The following is a 22,464-nucleotide window of genomic DNA, read 5'->3' on the forward strand; positions in this document are numbered from 1 at the left end:
ATTTAATTGAAGGAGACTCGAGAAACATTGATCTCCAAATCTTACAAATGGGAAAGGTCTGCTTATAAAAACCTCAGCATCCAAACATTGTACTTCCAGTATGTTAGGGGGTCAATAAAATTTGGCTTTAGTACGTTGGTTTGCCGCTTGAAAACATCCAAGCCCTCTGTGTGCATAATGACATTTTTACAGTTTGGTGCTGATCGATGATCTCAAATGATTTTTTTGGGAGATAATATTGGTCAAACAGAGTCCTTTTTTTTTCTCGCTGCAAAGGTTTTTCACATCCTTGACAGCTGCGTCACCAACAATGATTGTTTGGGTTCCCAATTTTTTCTCGTATGATTCAATTTCATACCTTTCAGTGATAGTGGGGGATGAATATTTTTGGCCTGGCTCTTGTAAAAGTGGCACAAATCGTTTTGTAAATTTAATGTCAATGTTTTGGATTGACTCACCTTTTTTCTTGCTCTTCACTGTAACGCTGCATGACTCTTCACTCAGGGTTGAGATGGTCCGTAGTGCAAGCCAGCCGGATTCCTTGGTAATCTGCTGCTATTGTGACCTCCCTTTTAGACGTCCCATATCTTTGGGCTTTGCTCCCAGTGAATTCCATGGAGAGTTGGTGGATATTATTATTGATCTGATTGATTCTACAGTCCACATCTGTTCTCGTTGTTGAGGTTAGTGGCTGCTTGTGAGCACACCTTTGCTTAACTTTTTGAGACATCAATTTTCATTTCCTGACCATCCAATGATATCCACAAACATATCAAGATGGTGGTCTTCGTTTATAGAAGTGACACCCTCTGTAGTAATCCATTATAATCTTCAATTGAAAAAGGAGACATCTTGAAGGCTAATCTTGTTGCTAACACCAAGCTTGTGTTAATTAATGTGAAGCTCTCACTCAATAGTGAGAGGGAATCACAAAATATTAAAATATGGCAAAATCTTGGCTAGTTAGCACATTCACCAACAAAGGCATCCCGAGACCCGTCACTAATTAAATAAAAAATTCACAAACATTCTTATGTAGGTGGATAATTATGCGTTTTATGCATGTTTTCAGCCTCCATATGTCAAGGAGACCCAAGTCATCCATACACTACTTTAATATATATCATAACAGTTTGGCTGAATGCTATTTTAATTATTTGAACGATGTATTTGTGGATTTAATTTAAGATTCAAACTCCTCCCTTAATAATGAGAGAATTGGCTGACAACTTTTACAAGTGAGAAAAGAGCGTGTGAAAGAAGGTTAGATCATGTTTATTTGGAGTGAATAAACTAACAGGTGTACAACGCTTGTTTAATATTGTTGCCTGCATAATTATATATCGGCATTCTGGAATCACTATTGTACTATTTATTGTAAATAGTAATCTTTTATGGACTAGTCTGGAGACAGTCACTGATGGTGATGTAGTACACACGCCTGACTTTGGTGCAGGCAGCATGGGATCGATTCCTGCTCAGTGATGGTGTTATCTGCCCTGCAACTGACTGGCGACCAGTTCAGGGTGTAGTCTGTCTTTTGCCCGATGCTGGCTGGGTTAGGCTATGGCTCTCCCATGATCCTTGAGAGGATAAGTTGCTTAGATAATGGATGGATGGTTGGATAGTATGGAGATTCCTCTTTTTGTCTCCAATTTTAGAAGTCTAAAAAAACAGTATAGTTAGAATCAATGAGGCATTTTTCTTTTGATTTACTAAGGTGTGTTACTTGTAATAGAAGTATGTCTGCTTTAAATTTTGTGATATAATCAATGATTCTCTCTGCCTGTGATTGAATACCAATGACATTCCAAGAAACGAAAGTCAAGTGTGACATAAAGTGTGCATCATAATTTTAAATAGATTCATGCATTCCTTGTTGTTGCTTTTATGACACCTTTGAGGATTTTTTATTGTATTGATGAATTGTATTGCAAGAAGGTGCCCAAGGTGCTCTCAAAGCCCTCCAATGCAAGGGTACATAGGAGAATTACAAACAAACTGAACATAGGAAACAATAAGGAACAAGAGGACAATATGATGTGGGGTGATGGTGAATTGTGGTGCGCAAGGAAAGTTTTCGGTGACTTCTGTGTTTAGTGCGTGTGGAACCAAGCAGAGCACGAAAGCAAAAAGATAGGAGAAAAGGTTCAGGCTGTTTGCATGCATGATTCTGTTTTTTTGTTTATCTAAGTTGAAGTAAAAGAATGAAACATCAATTTATGAAAATTAGTAACAACAACAAATCAAAAAAAGTACAGTACAGTGGTAGCTCTATTTACAAGTAACGAAAAATTATCTCTGGCTATGAAGAAAAATCACAAGGGTCACGGCTTTCAACGGGCAGGAAGCAGGGTACACCGTGAACTGGTTGCTACCCAATCGCAAAGCACATGGAGACAGACAACAGCCGCACTCACAATCACACCTATGGGCAATTCAGAGTGGTAAATTAATATATATAAATATATAAGTTTTTATTATTTATTATTATTATTGTTTATATTATGTACTTTGAATGCTTATTTTTGGTGGCGAGTTGGCGGTGGGGACTTGGAACAGATTACGCTATTTACATGTAAAATGCACTTCTACTTATGAAAACTTCAGGTTACAAAAGGACTTCTGGATTGGATTAATTTCCCAAGTAGAGGTACCACTGTACTTATCTAGAATAGCCAGTGAGTGATGTTGGTATCTCGAAATAGTTGACTTTCGACACAAAGCTCGTTCATTATCAACCATACTTGTTTTCCTGTGGCTCAGAAATTCTTCATCAATGGGTATAAAGTTTTACACCACTTGTTGATTTCCTTTGGGGCTGATCCTTTGTTCCAAATAAAGTTCCTTCAACCTTCCAACCTTTGGATTTTACGAACATTTTCTGCTCAAAGTGTTAAAACTTTGCAATGATAGGATGAAAATAGACCCCTCCTTGAGCTCTCACCTTATTGTGGTGGAAGGGTTTGTATGTCCTGATGATTCTAGGGGCCAAGTTGTCTGGGGCTTCATGCCCCTGGTAGCGTCACCCATGGCAAAAAGGTTCTACGTGAGGGACCAAACAAAGACCCCTTTGATGAAAAACTGGACAGAACTCAAGCGGTGTTCTGTGACTGGACTCCTGTGCTCATTGATTGTCCATAACGAACACCCTGTTCAGGCATAAAGGTGTCCACATGTGCATTCGATAGAAGGACACCCTCTGTTGCAGTTCGATGGTCGACTTTGTGTTCGTGTCATTGGATATGCAACCGCATGTCTCACTCTTTGTCACTTGTCAAAGTCACTTGTTTTCTGTGCATAACAATGGAAAAATGAGAAGAAACCTTTTTATTATTGTTGCTCAATCTCATAACCCTTGAAGGTTTGCTACAATAAATCCATTCATGTTTTCCGTTACAGTGGCTCACCGATTCTCCTCACTCAAATAACAAAATGAGAATGCACGTAGTGAATTTTACAAGTGTTTTAATAGGAACTAACAGGGAACTCTGTCATAACAGATACGATATACTACACAAACGAAATCAGACGAACATATGATTAGGAAGCTGAGTTGTGACATAAAGCGGGGTCAGTGAGGATAGAACGGTAAAAGAATTTGCTGTTTTTGATAATTATAGGCAAATATGCACCAATCTGTACTTTTAGTAGGCTGCAAGGTTACACTTACAAAGTCGAAGAAGGTGGGTCGAGCTTCCTGCAGGAGGTCCGTATCCTCGGCCATTGAGGCTGATCTTTTGATCGGTCGGTATCACCTCAGTGAGGATGAGACCGGGTAGCTTGACTGGGGAGATCCGTGTAGACCCCAATTAGACCCAAAAACACAGAGCATCATCCAGGAAGAGAACGTCAAGTGACCATCCACAGAGCAGGGCCTAGAGCCACCGTGTCCCGAGAGAGAGGGCCAGCATCCCGAGATAGAGCCAAGCATGGCGTGAAAGAGAGTCAAGCGTGGCGTTGGCCTTTTCTATCCTGGAGAAAGGAAAAATGGGTGTTTTCACATCCAAGATCAAATCAGGCCTCTCTTGATTCTTATTTTCATTTTAAGATTAATTTGGTTAAAACCAGTAGATTTAGCCATCCATTTTCTTAGTCGCTTATCCTCACAAGGGTCGCAGGAGTGATGGAACCTATCCCAGCTGTCAATGGGCTGGAGGCAGGTTACACCCTGAACTGGGTGCCACTGAAGTCACACTCACAATCACACCTAGGGGCAATTTAGAGTGTCCAATTAATGTTGCATGTTTTGGGGATGTGGGAGGAAATCGGAGTACCCGGAAAAATCCCACACAGGCACAGGGAGAACATGCAAACTCTATGCAGGAAGGGCAGGGATTGAATCATGGACCTCAGAACTGGACCTCCACCTGGTCCCTGCTTTCACTGCAGATTACAATGTCATCTGCGAACATCATGGTCCAGGGTCATTCCAGTTGAAGACTATTTTGCTTTTATTGTACTTTCATTATTTGTTTAAATATGACGTTATACATTTAATCAACAGATAAGGTGTTGTCCATTTGCTAATCAGAGAAGAATGTGTTCTCCAGCGTGGCGGTTGTCCATGATCTTTCTACGCAAAAACCAGCTGATGACATCCTCCTCGCCCAGGCGTTGCCGTGGATACGAACGACACCAGATAAGGAGCGGAAAGTTACTTTCCCAGCCCAAGACCAGACTGGGGGGGCTTAGCCACTTTTACCATGGACCCATACATATAAAACCTTGTGTTACCGGGCAGCTTTTCTCTTCTTTTTTGGGCAATACTGCCAGAAGACACACCTCGTGTGCGGCAGATACGTAGACAAGACCCGGACCTCTGTATTGTACATTCCTTTGTAATAAATGCATTTGCTGTTAAATAATCTAAACATTGGTCATCTCTTCCTCGATCCATGAACACGCATAGGGTCCAACTCGCAAATCCCTGTAATTTCTTGGTGACTCCGACTATACCTGTCGACCTGGTATTGGCCATCGACAGATGACATTTTTTGTAGACATATGAGAAACACAGGAGTGTTTTATGGACAAGTCGAGGGTGATCGTCTGTATTTCTGACTTCTCCAGGTCGCGACCTACATAAAACCAAAGGTAAGTAGAAACCTGTTACTGAATGTCGAATTCTGCATATTGAACTGCCTAAATTTGAGAAGTCATTGTTATGAGATTGTTCATGCCTCATAGGAATTATTGAATATGTGATGATAAAGAAGTGAGAACCTGTATATCCTGTCGTAACTGACGTATATTGTAGATGTATAATTACACTGTGAGGTTTACCTGTTACACCTAAGGGGGATAGGATCCCTTAAAAACAGAGGGTATGTCGTGGTTTGAGCCTGGGATGTCACAAGGTGACGTACGAAAAAACTAAATAGTATAGAAGTACTAGTTTGTTGCGCGATAGGAATTCAATTGGGCTTAGTCGAAAAAGAGTGACCACTAAATTGAAATGTACATTGAAATTGAGCGGCAAATGATGGCTAATGTTGACAAAAGGAAACGAGATGAAGAAAGGAAGCACGCATTAAACTAATGGCAAAAGTACAATTTGGGTAAACTTCATGATTTGGACAAATTGACGAAGAAGTTACAGGAAATTGACAGAGACTATGTAAAATAGGTGAAAAATGTGAAGGACAGATTAGACAAGGGCTCATGGAAAGAAAAGAGGAAGTGTAAGAAGGAACGTAAAGAGGTGGACGGAGAAAGGCACACTACACATTTAATGACGGCGATGGCAACGTTGAAGAAAAATGGTAATGGTAAGTTGAACAAAGGTAAAGTAAGCAAAGAAACATGTTAAAAGTAAGTTGAATGAAGGTAAAGTCAGGAAAGAAGATGGTACAGTTACTCCCGGACTGGCGCCGACTGTGCTGCTGTATCCAACACTCTCTTCGCCCTATGCGGGCGAGATGGATGTTGGAACGGGACCAGGAAACTACCCGATGGTGAGAATCACTGGTAAGGTGGCATGTGACGTTGAGGTCATCAAGGACCCCATGACAGGGGAAGAAAAGATAGGGGTGAGAAAAGCTGTATTTGATATGTGGACACAAGTAAATGGGACTAGAAATGAGGAAGGAGGCACCTCAAACACGCACACATGCACGCGCTCTGAACCACATGTAAATACACGACACACGCACAGACACAGAGGAAGCAAGAGGCACTGAAGGTGGGGTTGGTGAAAGCGATCTTATTGACTTGACGGGAAGCATCCTCTCAGAGGCGGAAATAACACGACGACTATTATATTATTATTATTAGATATTACATTATATTTATTACATTATATAACAAGCAAACAAAATGCTACAGGGTTGAAAACTATTTTTTCTTTTTTTTTAAGAATATATCCAGTTTTTGAATATATTACTTGCACTGTATGTGGTTTAATTGTCTTTTTTTTTTAAGATTGTGTTTGTCATTTTTATTGTTTTTATCCAGTTTAAAATGTTTTAGCTCTTTGTTTTCAAATGCCTTTAAACATGTAAAGCACATTGAGTTACTGTACCTTGTGTATGAAATGTGCAATACAAATAAATTTGCTTTGCTTTACAATGATGCCTATGATAGAGGGTCCGGCAGCCGTTTGAGCTTAAAGATGTTGATTGTCTTACTGCTCGCTTGCCTCGTCACTCTTCTGGTGGTAATGCATGCCTGTCAAGTTTTGTGGGAACTTTACAGGGGTATACACTCTGCATGGGAGACTGGAGAAAAGCAGCATCTAGGTCATGCACTAGTATTGAACAATGAGAAATCGAGACAGCTGCAGGCACACTTCACATACCCAATTGAACCATATTGAGAGCACACTTCGAACGTCTGGCTGCAAGCTGTCAGAGAGAGGTTCCCTACTCCTGTTACAGCCACTTGAGCACTTGATAAGTGCACTAAACTGTGGACTGAATCGACTGCACGTCACCCTGGACAGTCTGGTTCAGAGGAGGCTATGTTCAGGACTGTGATTCTGGCAGGTCTCCCTGAACCAGTACAGACCACTCTTATAGCTGACCTCCTGATGGAGATGAACCTAGATTTAGACGACACTTAGTGAATCACCTCAAAATTTATTAAAGCCAACAACAGGGTAAGGATAATGAAATTACTAAACTCCAAAAACAACTTCTTAAATTACACGTAGCACAGGCAAGAAGGCAGATAAGAAGGAAAAGTCCCAAACCACAACAGACGTAATTTTTTGGCAGGCACAACCACCTAGACAGGCAGGTGGGTTCCAGGGTGGATACATAGGAAGGCGTAGAGGGGGCCGGGGGAGAGTGCAACAACATCAACGTGATCAAGGATGTTTTGGTTGTGGTTCTCCCTATCACTAGATTAAAGATTGTGATACAGGTCCTCCACCTCGAGGTCGAATGCAAGGGCATGGTGGCTGATTCAACAACCAAGGGGGCCAAGGCAGAGGCAGAAATGACAGTTTTGGTGGCCCATCTTGGCAGCAGAATGGACAGCAGCAGTTTGGACGGTACCACTGGGGTGCCCGGGAAGCCAGGGGTCCGGCGATGCAGGTGGCATGAACCCCATCTGCGTTGCGGGGCGAAAAGTGAACACAGGGGCACCACACTCCTCACTCAACATCTCGCTCCCAGACACTTTATTGTCACAACACACTGTGCAATTGATGGGCTTCTCAGGGACTCAAGAGGCCGTGTCATAGACTCAACCCCTACCCACAATCTTGGCTGGACAGACCTTCCACCATTTGTTTGTACATCCACCGCAAACACCAGTGAACTTGTCAGGACGTGACCTATTGATTGAGGCACATGCCTCCATCTTGTGTGGCTCTGAAGGACTTTCCATCCCAAATGGACAGATATTGCCAGCAGCTGACACCGTCTGCCACTCTGGACAATGGTTTATGGCACCTGAGAGCGAACCAACTCCAACTGTGGACATTTATTGGGCCCGACTTGAACTAGAAACACCGCTCAAACCTGATCTCATACATCAATTTCTGTTGTGGAAGCCCTGCTTAAACACTCTTGGGGCTTACCTGCCTCCACCTAGACCCATACCATTGCACATTATATTATGATCGGAACCACGATTTAGTATACATGGAAAACGTTGCATGCATACAAGGTGATACTTTGGTCATTACATCCACACATATATACATAGTGAGAGAGGGTGTTGTAGCATGCTGCTTTCTAACACCAGATTAAATGACACGGTTCAAAATGCAGGAAGGGTCAGTACCCCACATTTCACTCGCTCTGTCTCCAGGAAACAAGTTCTGGCAGCTGGGACCTATGGTGAAATTACTGCTGCTCCAAATCTGCAGATGCATACCGCATCCTTGTTGCTGATGCACCTCCGACAACTAATATGACCTTATTAGAACATGAGACCCTAATTAGAGAACACGGACGTGACTGTTCTGACCATGGCGACGCTGAGTCAATGTTAAACGAACTGCCTAAATCAGTTTGGTCCTCTGGACCCTTTGATGTTGGACATGGTACTAAGACACCAGACATTAAAGTCACTTTTTTTTCCAGGATCTCATGTTTACAGACCTCAATATATTTGGTCCGCGGCTGCTCACCAGGTGATGGAGGAGACTCTCACTGGCCTGTGGAATTCTGGAGTCATGGAAACCATCCACCTCCTCGTGGTGTACAACACTCACTCCGGTTCTAAAAGCAGATGGTAACACTTATTGTATGGTGCATGATTTGAGAGCAGTTAATGATGTAACGACCACACCATTGTTACCTGTACCAAACCCCCATGGAATGTTTTCTACCATCACACTTGATTTGAAATACTTCACAGCAATTGATATCATGGACACAATTTGCAATACACCAGGTTGCCACAATGCTTCAAAAATTCACTTGGAATTTTCAATCAATGTTTGAAATCATTGCTGCAGGATCTAGAATTGCCAGACGGATGTAAACTCCTGATGTACGTTGATGATCTCCTGTTGGCAGCCCCAACAGCAAAGTCGTGTTTGTCTCTAACTAAACTTGTTTTCCTCCATTTGCATGAGCTGGGATTCAAAGCCTTCAGGAAGAAGCTTCAGTGTTGTCACAAACTGGTGAACTTCTTGGGCAGAGTAGTGTCCTATGAAGGATCCATTATGTCCTCGGAGCATCATTCTTCTATTCTAGAGCACAAACGTCCTGACACGGTGAAGGAGATCCTTCGTTTTCTTGGTTTGTGCAGCTACAGCAGACACTATCTTTCATGCTTTGCAGATCATACCGCTACCCTCGGACACATGGTGAAAGACCAAGGTTACAGAAACCTTGCTGCCAAATTGGAGTGGTCAGCAGAGTTAGACTCAGTCCATACCACCCTTGTACATGATCTCGCATCGGCTGCATTTCTGGCTGCTCCGAATTACACCATCCCATTTCACTTAGATGTTACTGTCACACCTACCATTGTGAATGCTCCTTTATATCAGAAGAGGAATGGAAAGCGTCATGTCCTGATGTATTGTAGCATTCCACTTGAGGCCAAAAGCCCTGAATGCACTTGGTTTGCAGCCGGGATTGCCAAAGTTATTCAAAAAACGCACACATGGTACTGTAATATCCCCTTGTGATCTTTACTGACCACTCGGTGACAGCCTATGTTGCCTCATCAGCATTCACACTATCTTCTCTTAGGCAAACATGCCTGTTGAAAATTCTCACGGCACCAAACATCACATATGTCTACATCGGCATTAACATGACTGATGAATTGCATGTAGACACACGCTGCTGTGAAATTGCTGTGACTGATTCTCTTCGTCCATGTGCTGATCTCTTTGTGCAAACTTTCAGGGTTCTCTTCACTGATGGTTGCTGTTACCGTAAGCCGAATGGTTCTTTGGCTGCGGCAGCCGCCGTAGTGGAGCAGCAGCCCTCAGGTGAATTTTTAACTGTTTCCTCTTCCGTACTAACATCTGCTCCCTCAGCCCAGGCAGCGGAAGTGCTCGCACTCTGTCTCACACTGGAACTGGCGGCCGGACAATCTGTCACTGTCTATTCTGACTCAGTTTACAGTGTCTCGGCTGCTGTATGGGACCTGTCTGCATGGAAACGGAATGACTTTAAAACAGCCAAAGGTACTCCTATGGCAAATTTGACATTGATCCAGCGATTAGACAAAGCCCTGGCCAAACTGTCGGCGGTGGCTCTTGTTATGGTCCCTGGTCACTCCAAATCCACTTCAACCAAGGTCCTCGGCAATAATGCTGCCGACTTGGCTGCCAAGCAGGCTGCGGGCTATGTCCCACAGATGCTTGTTCAGTTATCTGACAAATCCACTCCTGACCTGCCCGAACCTCTGTTTCATAGTGAATTGGTTAAAATACAACACAACGTCTCTCCTGAACAAAAGACTATGTGGCGTGCTGGAGGAGCCACCCGTGCCCCTGACGGTCTCTGGTTAGGCCCTTATGGCCAGCCAGTGTTACCTGATAGACCTTTACCCCGTGATATTTTGACCGAAACTCACTCTATGGCTCATAATGGTTCCAGACCCATGCTAACCAAACTTCGCATGTGATCCTAAAATGTGTGATTTGTGACACGCCCACTGTTGTGACTGTAATTTTTGCCAGCTACACAATGTTCGCCCCACCCTTACACTGTTGCCAGGGTCATTTGACCCACCCACCTGGCCCGGTGCTGAACTGGTCATGGATTTCACAGACATGATCACTCCTGTTCAAGGTAAGTGCTACCTTCTTGGGTTTTTTTTACACCTTTTTCCAGATGGCCTGAAGCCTATCCCTGCGCTCGGGAAGAAGCCATATCGTTAATGAAAGCTTTGATGAACCACTGGATTCCAACGGTTTCCCCGCTCTCATCCACTCGGACAACGGTACACATTTCACATCCACACATCTAGCTACTGTAGAGATGTGGTGAGGGTTAACTCACAAGTTTGGTTGTGTTCATCACCCCACCAGTCAAGGTTCGGTTGAACGTATGAAACGCACGTTGAAGGAAAAAAATGGCTAAAATATGTACCTCTTCTGGCATGAACTGGGTTCAGGTTCTCCCCCTTGCTCTTATGAGTATGACACAAACTGTGTCTCGCTCTACTGGTTTCTCCCCATACAAACTTCTTACAGGTCGTCTGATGCCTGGCCCTTCCTCCTCACTTCAAACACTGGAGGAAGGCGTTGTGTCTCCCAAGTTTTCTCATAAACTCTTTTTGACAGAACTGCATTCTTTTGCATCTAATTTCTCTTCACAGATCCAGAACTCTCATCCATCACCACCTCCTCCACTTGATCTACCTGAGTGGTCATCTGTCTACCTTAAACTACCCCGTTGGTCTGGCCCACACAAGGTGACTGCTTGTACCTCCACAGCCGTCCGCTTGGAGGGAAAAGGAACTAAGTGGTTTCATTATTCTATGCTTCGCCCTACTACAGACTCTTAATTACACTTTAATTTCATTGTTTGTTGTCGTTTTATTTTTAACCATGATTCCACCAGATGGTCCGATTGCTTTTCAGACCAAGAGAGGGAGAGCAGGAATCTATGTAATTCTTATTATTGGCATTATTGTTGTTCTTGGTATTTTGATTTGGGAAATTGCTCAAAAATATCCTATACCCACACCCACATCGGTGTCAGCCTTGAGCACAACCCACCCAGAAAACATTCATCACAGAGCTAAACGGCGTGTGTGTGTGTGGGGTGGGGTTGGGGAGTTGGGGGGAGGCGGTGGAAGGGATTGCTTCTTATTATCCGGTGCCGGTGTCAACAAAACCGCAATGGAACAATTGGAAAATCCCAGTGATAATTCCGATGAATGAACGGATGAGCTTTATTTTTGTTACAATGCTTCCAGATTCACTAGTGTACTGATGGTAAATCTAAATTCGTTTTCTATTGGAGGTTACAAGACTAGTGAGTGGAGAGACTATGATTGGTATATAGATACGAGTGGATACACAAAGGCTGGGGATATGCCTCGCACCACTTATGGGGATGGTGGGATAAGGTGTTGTATGGATGGGAAAAATCCGCCAGAGACTGGCAACAGCGACTCTCTATCAGAAGAGGACCGGCAAATAGAGAACCCCATTTGTTTCTGACTCTTAATACCACCCTTTCCCCTCTATTGGGATCTCCCCCTGCCGTTCATAATACCCCTCATTTCTCCTCCCCCATTAAGTGTTACACATTAGGCTTATGTGTTTACAAGTCTAACAAAGATCCATGTACCTGTATACATTTTTGTCTGAATAAAACCGCCTTTGATCTGACTAAACGTCAGCAAAACGAACCTACCCCGCACTCATTAGTTGCCACAGGATTGAGCTGTAGCCCAGGCTCCAATAGTCGTATGAAGAGTCGGATTATAAACGAAGTCTTATCTGTTGATGAGTGGTTTAGGGTTTTGACAGACGATAGCGCAGTAAACAATAATTGGTTACTAATGGCAGAACAAGCGGCTAATAAAACCCCGAGTGACTGTATTGTATGCATGGGACCTAGACCTTTGTTACGTGTTCTTTCCTCTTCTGTCAACTCCACCTGTGTTCTAGATCTTATGAAAAATTCTGTGCCGACTAAAAATGAATGCAAAATTTGGGATACTGCCCACCCGGTAACATCAGTCCAAAAGAACAAACCTGTGTTTAATTGTGCTGTGGCGCCCCAAAACTTCACCTGTATTTTCCTTAAAGGTAATGGTGCCCCAATTCGCAATATCTCTGATGATCAGTGTGCAGAGACCCAGGAAACACCGTTCTTTCGACCAGTCAACTGTGCTGATGTGTAGTGGTGGTGTGGAGGGTACTGTATCTTTAACTACCTCCCGCACAACAGTACGGGCATTAGTAACTTTACTTTTACACATTTCCATTGTTCCTGTCACCCTAGATGATCTGCCAGTTGCTCCTGAACACTTCAAGGAAGCTCTTGGCCTACACCGCTCACATAGGTCCAAACCTACCTGGCTCGTTGAGGACGAACCCACCTATATTGACGCCATTGGCGTCCCCCGTGGTGTCCCAGATTAGTATAAACTGGTTGATCAGATAGTTGCCGGTTTCGAAAATATACCTGTAATTTCCGCTGTGTTCCCCGTAACTCCAAACAAAAATTTCCACCGTATCAATTACATGCATTATAATGTGGAACGTTGAGGCAATTACACCCTTGAAGGACTTGAAGCTCTAATGAGCAACTTAAGGCTACATCTTTTATGGCTTTCCAAAATAGAATTGCATTAGATGCAATGTTGGCCGAGAAAGGAGGTGTTTGCCGAATAACACCCAAGACCAGACTGGGGGGGAGGGGCGGGCAGCTACCTTCACCATGGACCCATACATTTAAAAACCTTGAGTTACCGGGCAGCTTTTGGCTTCTTTTTTGGGCAATCCTGCCAGAAGACACAAGTCTCGTGTGTGCCAGATACCTAGGTAAGACACAGATGTCTGTATTACACATTCATTTGTAATAAATCAATTTGCTGTTAACTCGTCTAATCATTGGACAACTCTTCCTCGATCCGTGAACACGCGTAAGGTCCAACTTGCAAATCCCTACAGTCTAACGTCATTCGTCAACCCATCGATTACAAAAGCAAACAGGAAGGGGCTCAGAGCTGCTCCTGATGCAGTTTCACCTCCACCTTAAATTCTCCTGTTGTCATGCTCCTGGCTTCCTGCCCAGGCTGGCGTGGCCAGCCAATCAGTCAGAGCACACCTGCACCGTGTTACAGTTGATGACGCCCAGTATAGATAGGACTTGGGGGACGACTTGTCCTCCGCTAGATTGTCGCCCTTGATGCCTCGTTCCCGCACTCCTGTTTGCCTGACTCCGGCTCTCCGTGTACCGACCCACGCCTGTCCACTGACCACCCTTGTAAGCCTGCTGTACTATTACTTCTGACTGTTTGGACTGTCTGCCTGATCCCAGACCTTGCACCGAATAAAGGTTTCCTCTGCACTGTCTGCTTGTCTCTTGAGTCGTGCATTTGGGTCCACCCTCGAGCCCCGTTCGTGACAGAACGATCTAGCCATAACATGGACCCAGCCGATTCCGAAGCCATCCGCTGTGCGCTGCAAGTGCAGGGCAAACACCTGGTCGAGCAAGAGGCTGCTCTCCAGGGTACTCATTAACGGATCCATGAGCTCTGCGCCCAGCTGGAACCGTGGCTAGCTTCTCAAGCTAGCGCGGCTGCTACGCCAACGAGGGTCGTTCCGCCTGTTACTGAGCCTCCCCGTGCAGGCATAACTCCGCTCTCCTGACCAGAGCAGTTCTCGGGCGACTCCAGCAACGTCAAGCCCTTCCTGGTGCAGTGCGACCTCCACTTTGAACTTCAAGCGTCCGCTTTTCCCACGGACCGCTCCCGTATCGCCTTCGTCATTTCCCACATGACGGGGAGGGCAGAGGCATGGGCCACTGCCGAGTGGAGTCGTAACACGGAGATCTGCCGCTCATGGACGAGGTTCGTCTGTGCGCTCACCCAGGTTTTCCAGTACGCGGCTCCGTAACGCCAGGCGGCGTCCTCGCTCATGACAATTCGTCAAGGACGTCGCCGCGTGTTCGACTACGCCATTGAGTTCCGGATCCGGGCTGCCGAGAGCCGTTGGAACGAGGAGGACCTCCATGACGCGTTTTACCAGGGACTGTCCCCACAAATCCGTGGCCACCTCGTTGCCATGGATCTTCCGCCTTCGCTAGACTCCCTCATCGCATTGGCCCTCAAGGTGGACCAGCGCCTGACCGTGCAGAGGCAGATGGACGGCCTGAGGGAGGAGGAGACGGAGAGGCTCAGCCCGGTCGCTTCTTGGCCACCCGCGTTGTCTGCTACATCGGAGCCCATGCAAGTAGAGGGGCTTGGCAGCCCAGCGGAGGAGCGCTTACGTCGGCGACGAGAAGGGCGCTGTTTCTACTGTGGTCATTTGGGACACGTAATTGCCCGCTGTCCGACTCGGCCGAAGCGCCCCGACCTTGGGATCTCGACGCCGGTGAGTGTGCGCGGTATACTGGTGCTAAGTCGGAGCGATCGCTGTTGCACCTCACAGTCGGGACAGACGCTCATTCATGCGTAGTGACCGTGTTCATTGACTCCGGTTCGGATGCGAACCTCATACATCCTCGAATAGTCGAAGCGTTGCGGGCGGCAACCTTTCCCACACAGTGTCCTCGTGTTTCTTACGCCTCCAACGGCAAGTTCCTCTGCCGCGTAACACACCGCACGTAAACAATACGTATGGACTTTCCGGACAGGCACACAGAGCGTATTAGTTTCCACGTTTTCAATTCTAGTTACAGTGACATAATCCTGGGGAGCCCGTGGCTCAAGAGACACAACCCACACAATGATTGGGTCACAGGTCAGATTAGGGCATGGAGTGAGGACTGTCGCAAGCAGTGTGGCGTCGCTGGGGAGGACGGAGGCATCCAAGTTGCCGAGTTTAGCACCGCCGCCGAATTAGTCACAGTACCCTCTTGCTACCATGATTTGAAGGAGTTTTTTTCGGAGTCTAAAGCAAGAGCTCTGCCGCCGCATCGCCCGTATGACTGTGCCATCGAACTCCTCCCGGGTACCTCACCCCCCAGAGGGAAACTGTTCTCTTTGACATGACCGGAGCACCAGGCAATGAGGGAGTACATCAAGAAGTCCCTGGCAACCGGACTTATTCGACCATCATCCTTACCAGCCGGCGCGGGTTTTTTTTTTTCATTAAGAAGAAGGATTCCACCTTGCGACCCTGCATCGACTACAGAGGATTGAATGACATCACAGTCAAGAACAGGTATCCCTTGCCCCAGATAGCTCCAGCCTTTGAACTCCTCCAAGGAGCCCGGATCTTCACCAAGTTGGACTTGCGCAGCGCGTATCATCTGGTGCGGATCCGGGAGGGCGACGAATGGAAGACGGCTTTCAACACTCCCACGAGTATCTTGTGATGCCCTTCGGACTGACCAACACCCCGGCCGTCTTTCAAAACTTCATTAACGACGTGCTTCAGGAGTTTTTGAATAAATCTGTCTTTGTATACCTGGATGACATTCTCATCTTTTCGGCAGATCTAACCTCTCACATTCAACAGGTCAGAGAAGTGCTCCGGCGTCTGCTGCAGCACGTTAATATGGACAAGTGTGAGTTCCATCGGGCGTCCGTGTCCTTCCTGGGCTTCGGCCTGGCCGAGGGAGAGATACGTATGGACCCCGGGAAGGTCGACGCGGTGCTGCGTTGGCCTACCCCCTCTGCATGCGCTCACCTCGCCACACACCACGTTCTCGTGGTCCGGGACCTGCCAGGAGGCCTTCAGCAGACTAAAGGCAAGTTTCACTGCTGCGCCCATTCTAATTGTTCCGGACCCAGATAACCAGTTTATGGTGGAGGAGGATGGATCTAATTCAGGAATCGGAGCAGTCTTGTCTCAGAGGAGTCCCAGAGACGGTCGGATCCACCCGTGCGCGTTCCTGTCTAGGAAGCCGACCCCGGCAGAGAGCAACTACGACGTGGGAGATCGGGAACTGCTGGTGGTCAAGAGCGCGTTGGAGGAGTGGCGGCACTGGCTGGAGGGCTCGCAAGTACCGTTCGTTGTCTTCACGGACCATAAGAACTTAGAGTACTTGAAGACCGCGAAGCGGCTGAACGCCCGACAGGCCAGGTGGGCCCTATTCTTCACCCCGCTTCCACTTTACTCTGTCCTTCCGCCCAGGCTCCAAGAAAGGCAAGCCGGATGCACTCTCGCGGATCCACGAGGGGGAGCGCACGGAATCAGAGGCCGCTCCTATCCTGCCAGAGGCGTGCTTCGTGTCCGGCTTCACCTGGGTGGTCGAGTCACAGGTGAAGGAGGCCCTGGGAGAGACACCGCCGCCCGCGGATTGTCTGTCGGGCCGCCTTTTCGTCATCCCATCTCTGCGGGGAGACGTCGTCGCCTGGGCCCATACCAACAAGATGGTCTGTCACCCGGGTATGGCAAAGACACGTTGGTTGAACAAAGGTTCTGGTGGCCCAACCTCAGCAAGGACGTAAGGGAGTTCGTCAACGCCTGCCTGGTGTGTGCGGCCAATAAGACTTCCTGCCTACGGCCTGTTGGTGAGTTGCGACCCCTGTCCACCCCCTTTCGTCCGTGGTCACACATCACGCTGGACTTCGTCACTGGCCTGCCGCCCTCCCAAGGGTACACAGTGGTGCTGTCTGTAGTGGACCGTTTCTCCAAGATGGTCCACTTCGTGCCGCTTCTGAAGATCCCGTCGGCCAAGCAGACAGCCCAGCTGGTGTTAGACGAGGTCGTCCGTTACCACGGACTACCCCGGGACATCGTTTCGGACAGGGGTCCGCAATTCACCGCCCGCTTCTGGAAAGAGTTCTGCAACCTCATCGGCGCCTCAGCTAGTCTGACATCGGGTCATCACCCGGAGTCCAATGGCCAGACTGAGAGGAGAAATCAGGAGTTGGAGACCGGTCTTCGATGCCTGGCCTCCAGGGACCAGAGCATGTGGAGCCAGCACATCAAGTGGGTGGAGTATTCCCACAATTCTCTCCCCTCCGCCTCAACAGGTATGGCTCCACTCCATGTCGTGCATGGCTATCGTCCGTCCCTGTTTCCTCTCCACTGGCCACAGACTCCGCGGTCCCGTCGGCCCTGGCCGTGGTACGACACTGCAAACGGACCTGGGAAGCAGCTCGGAGGACACTGCTGCGTATGAGGAGCGCCTACAAGGCCGGAGCGGACCGCAAGAGAAGGGCCGCACCAGAGCTCAGAGTGGGACAGCGAGTGTGGCTCTCCACCAAAGATCTCCCGCTGCGGACGGAATCGCGCAAACTTGCTCCCAGGTTCGTTGGCCCGTTCCTGATTTCCAAGATCATTAACCCGGTCGCCGTCTCGCTCAAATTGCCCAGGTCGATGAGGGTGCACCCTACGTTCCACGTCAGCAGACTTCGCCCGAATCGCACTTTGTCGCTGGCTCCTCCGGTCAAGCCCCCCCCCCCCCCACCGCATGGTGGACGGTGAGCCAGTGTATACTGTGCGCCGGCTGCTGTCTTCCCGCTGCAGAGGAAGGGGGGTCCAGTACCTGGTGGACTGGGAGGGATATGGCCCGGAGGAGCGCTCCTGGATCCCCTCCCGCTTCGTCGCGGACCGCTCCCTCATCAGAGACTTTCACGCGGCTCATCCTGATGCTCCTGGGCCATCCAGAGCCGGCCGTTGGGGGGGGGGTGGTACTGTCATGCTCCTGGCTTCCTGCCCAGGCTGGCGTGGCCAGCCAATCAGTCAGAGCACACCTGCACCGTGTTACAGTTGATGACGCCCAGTATAGATAGGACTTGGGGGACGACTTGTCCTCCGCTAGATTGTCGCCCTTTTGATGCCTCGTTCCTGCACTCCTGTTTGCCTGACTTCGGCTCTCCGTGTACCAACCCACGCCTGTCCACTGACCACCCTCGTAAGCCTGCTGTACTATTACTTCTGACTGTTTGGACTGTCTGCCTTATCCCAGACCTTGGACCGAATAATGGTTTCCTGTGCATTGTCTGCTTGTCTCTTGAGTCGTGCATTTGGGTCCACCCTCGAGCCCCGTTCGTGACACCTGTGACACATACGACACACCTCATCACTGTTCTCCTGCCCTTAAACATATCCTGCACTATTGTAACATATTTCTCTTATTTCTACTTATCTATGCAGTACCACAGTTCCTCTCTTGCTTTCTCAAGATCCACAGACAGAATGTCGCTCCTTCTGACCTTCTCTGTACTTTCCCACTAGCATCCTCAAGGCAAATAAGGCATCTGTGGTACTCTTTCTCAGCATGAAACCATACTGTTGCTCACAGATACTTACTTCTGTCTTAGGTCTAACATCCATTAGTCATAACTTAATTTTGTGGCTCATCAACTTTATTCCTCTATAATTCCCATAGCTCTGCAAATTGTTTTTGATCTTAAAAATGTGAACTAGCCCACTTTTCCTCCATTCTTCAGGCATCTTCTCACTCCCTAGTATTCTGTTGAATAAGTTGGTCAAAAACTCCAGAGCCATCTCACCAAATTGCTTCCATACCTCCACTGGTATGCCATCAGGACCAACTGCCTTTCCATTTTTCATCCTTTGTAGTGCCTTTCTGACTTCTCCCTTACTAATCATTGCCACTTCCTGCTCCTTCACACTTGCCTCTTCAACTCTTCCTTCTCTCTCATTTTCTTCATTCATCAACTTCTCAAAGTACTCTTTCCATCTATTTGGCACACTACTGGCACCAGTCAACACATTTCCATCTCTATCCTTAATCACCCTTACCTGCTGCACATCCTTCCCATCTCTATCCCTCTGTCTGGCCAACCTGTAGAGATCCTTTTCTCCTTCTTTCGTGTCCAACCTGGTGTACATGTCTTCATATGCCTCTTGTTTAGCCTTTGCCACCTCTACCTTTGCCCTACGTCGCATCTCGATGTACTCCTTTCGCCTCTCCTCAGTCCTCTGAGTGACCCACTTCTTCTTCGCTAATCTCTTTCCTTGTATGACTCCCTGTATTTTGGGGTTCCACCACCAAGTCTCCTTCTCCCCTTCCTTACAGAATACACCCCAAGAACTTTCCCGCTAGTTTCTCTGATCACCTTGGCTGTAGTAGCCCAGTCTTCTGGGAGCTCCTCCTGTCCAACGAGGGTGTGTCTCACATCTTTTTGAAAGGCCGCACAACAGTCTTCCTTTCTCAGCTTCCACCACATGGTTCTCTGCTCTACCTTTGTCGTCTTAATCTTCCTACACATCACTAGAGTAATCCTACAATGAGTAACCTCATTCAGATTACATCGTCTATACAAAATGCAATCAACCTGCGTCCTTCTACCTCCATTCTTGTAGGTCACCATATGTTCTTGCCTCTTCTGGAAAATAAAGTGTTCACTCCAGCCATTCCCATCCTTTTTACAAAGTTTACCACCATCTGTCCCTCAAAGTTCCTTTCCTGGATGCCCTATTTATCCATCACTTCTTCATCACCTGTTTCCTTCACCAACATGTCCATTACAATCTGGACACTACTATTCCGAACAGTTGGCTGCTCGAACAGAGGAGGGCCCGACGTAAACAGGTCAGGAGACAAGTCAGGATTCTAGCGGTTATAAAAAGGCAGGGAGAACAGGCTGAAAAACGTTCTTTTCTAACGTCAAAGGGATTGACTGGCAGCATCGTCCAGAGCAGATGTAAACACAGCTAATTAGTACCAGTATCGTGTCTGCTCAGGTCATTTTTGCCACTGGTAAATGTTTTTTGTCAGTTGAAGGATAAATTTAAGTAAACAGGTGACATAGATCTGCAATCCCAGACACGGGGGGTCATGTATGGCTGAGAGATGTGTTGGCACTTGGAACATGTGAACATTGAAACTGATACTTAACAGGAAAACACGCTTCCACTTCTAATCATGTTAATTGAATAGTATTCTGAAACGTTTTTTTATGGTGTGCTATTAATAATATGGTTATTGTTTGATACTATACTGAGTTACATGAATTAAATTATGAAATATTTTAGGACTGGGGACTTGTTTTAACATCAGCATACTTTCAACAACTTATTGAAATTTGAATATCATGCGTTCTGTTTTATTAAGTAAGTTGGCCAAACCAAAAAAAAATATATTAACATTGTTAATTATGATTATTGTTTCAGGCAAACCAGCACACCTGTATAATTCCACAAATCCGGACAGGGTTCCAACTAACAAACAATCATATAGAAATCAGTGGAATATTTCCTCTGTTCAGCAAATTGAAATAAAATGTGTCCCTTTATTCATAAAATGATGTGAAGACCATTCTTAAGTGCATGTCTTTGTGGCATTATATAATACCCAAGCATGCTTTATAAGCTTAAGATAATAGACTTTGCATTCTTCCTAGAACGTTTTGTTATTCAAAGATTGTATCAACAGCTCTCTCTCTCTCTCCTCTCTCTCTCTCTCTCTCTCTCGCTCTCTCTCTCTCTCTCTCTCTCTCTCATCTCTCTCTCTCTCTCTTCTCTCTCTCTCTCTCTCTCGCTCTCTCTCTCTCTCTCTCTCTCTCTCTCTCTCTCTGTTACCAGTAGAACTAAACCCAATGTTCAGGGTACAGAATAGCCTGACATGTTAGATGGAGAATGAGACAATAAAATTTTGAAGTACAATTGGTTTGTTTGTTTTCGTACTTACATAACATTGGCTACAGCACATTTATATGGTCAAAACATCGTGATAAGGCCAAACAAAAATAATGCTGTTTCCGGTGACATAGACTAAGAAAACTAGGTTAGGTAAGTAGGGATTTCTTTTTTGTATTGACTACTTTTGAGGAGGTGTTGGCAGCTTCCAGTATGCTTTCTCTCGCATGACAATCTTTGAGTCCCATATCCTGATGTTGGCTTCAACCAAAAACAGCAGTGCAGCAACACGTGAACAAGCTTCTCCCAGGCCAGCCTTGCACTTGCAATGCGCAGGAACAATTTTCCCACTTTGTTTTGCAATCACCCAAGACCAAAAGGGCTTTTCTCGCCATTCTGGAGAATGGAGAACCTGTAAAGGTAATATTAGAGTTTTTAACATATATACATGTATTAAGTATCATGCACATTTAAATAATATTACTGAATATTTTCACCTATCATTATTGTAGTAAATAAAATTTCACAAAAAAGGAAGAAGATAGGCTAGAAAATTTTATATTTTATTGGAAAAACCTTGCTCGAACACAGAAAATTGTATGAACAGTAGTGTAAGTAACGGAACGTTAAAAATAAATGTACATTTAGAGTTACTTCAAATGGAGATTTGTTGGAAAAGGTCTAACGTTGTCCTGTGTTTTACAAGACGATCTGATATGAAGGAAGTAAAGCTACCGTAGTAGACAGCGCATGCGCAGCTGCTTCAATCTTTCTGGGAGTATTGTCTTCAACCGGTAAATAAATGTTATTTAAGTTAATCTTTGTAGTATCCTTGTAGCTCTTTAGATTCTATCCCCCTTATTTGTAAAGAAAACACTTAAGTTTATTCCTTTACGAAAAGCAGGGGTTGCGTCGCCGCCGTTGTTTACTGTGCGTGGTGCCGTACAAGCAGACGTCATTTTCCGGAGGATAGGAGAGTTAAAATGCAGTTACGAAACGACGTACGTTTCGTAGAAAAGTGGCACGTAACAATTTCACAAAAAGTAGAATGCTTAGCCATAAGAATCCGGTTACAACTGCTGCACTCACTTCCAGTAAATATGTTACACCATTGTGTTACACGTAATGGCTTCCATCGATGCCTATTTGGAGTCAAATAGATAGCTGTGCTCGTTTTATGTGCACTGAACATATGTTTAGGTTTTACTTGATCATGCAATAGACGAATGCCGAAAACACGACATCTGTCTCCTAAATCAAATGTCATTTTGAACTGTGAAAAGTATCCTACGTCTTAAAAAGGAAATTCTGATTCCCCTGTAGTGGTCGCAAACATTTTTTTTTCATGGATCCATGCATTA

At 46.1% G+C, this 22,464-nt stretch overlaps 1 protein-coding gene and 1 long non-coding RNA gene across 7 annotated transcripts in view; both read left to right on the plus strand.

The window, feature by feature from the left end:
- The window catches only part of LOC133514522 (uncharacterized), a 37,916-nt gene extending 23,857 nt beyond the window's left edge, over window positions 1-14,059 (plus strand). The window contains exons 2-5 of one of the 2 annotated variants that reach the window (XR_009798819.1): window positions 4,508-9,197; window positions 9,816-11,334; window positions 12,683-12,791; window positions 12,879-14,058. This is a non-coding gene — a long non-coding RNA (uncharacterized LOC133514522). Of the gene's footprint in view, window positions 1-4,507; window positions 11,335-12,682; window positions 12,792-12,878 lie in introns of both variants that reach the window. The other variant, XR_009798815.1, reaches the window with a different exon arrangement.
- Window positions 14,060-21,384: 7,325 nt separating this feature from the next.
- The window catches only part of gmeb1 (glucocorticoid modulatory element binding protein 1), an 86,904-nt gene continuing 85,824 nt past the window's right edge, over window positions 21,385-22,464 (plus strand). Inside the window, exon 1 of one of the 5 annotated variants that reach the window (XM_061846687.1) lies at window positions 21,385-21,523. Coding sequence is in view for 1 of the 5 variants with exons in the window: in XM_061846600.1 (XP_061702584.1) it covers window positions 21,854-21,897 (44 nt within the window). In the remaining 4 variants the exon portion in view is untranslated. Of the gene's footprint in view, window positions 21,524-21,782; window positions 21,898-22,464 lie in introns of those variants that run through there. The other 4 variants (XM_061846442.1, XM_061846600.1, XM_061846510.1 and 1 more) reach the window with 4 other exon arrangements.

The sequence above is a fragment of the Syngnathoides biaculeatus genome, chromosome 1 (genome assembly GCF_019802595.1).
Source record: "Syngnathoides biaculeatus isolate LvHL_M chromosome 1, ASM1980259v1, whole genome shotgun sequence".
Taxonomy (NCBI): Eukaryota; Metazoa; Chordata; class Actinopteri; order Syngnathiformes; family Syngnathidae; genus Syngnathoides; species Syngnathoides biaculeatus.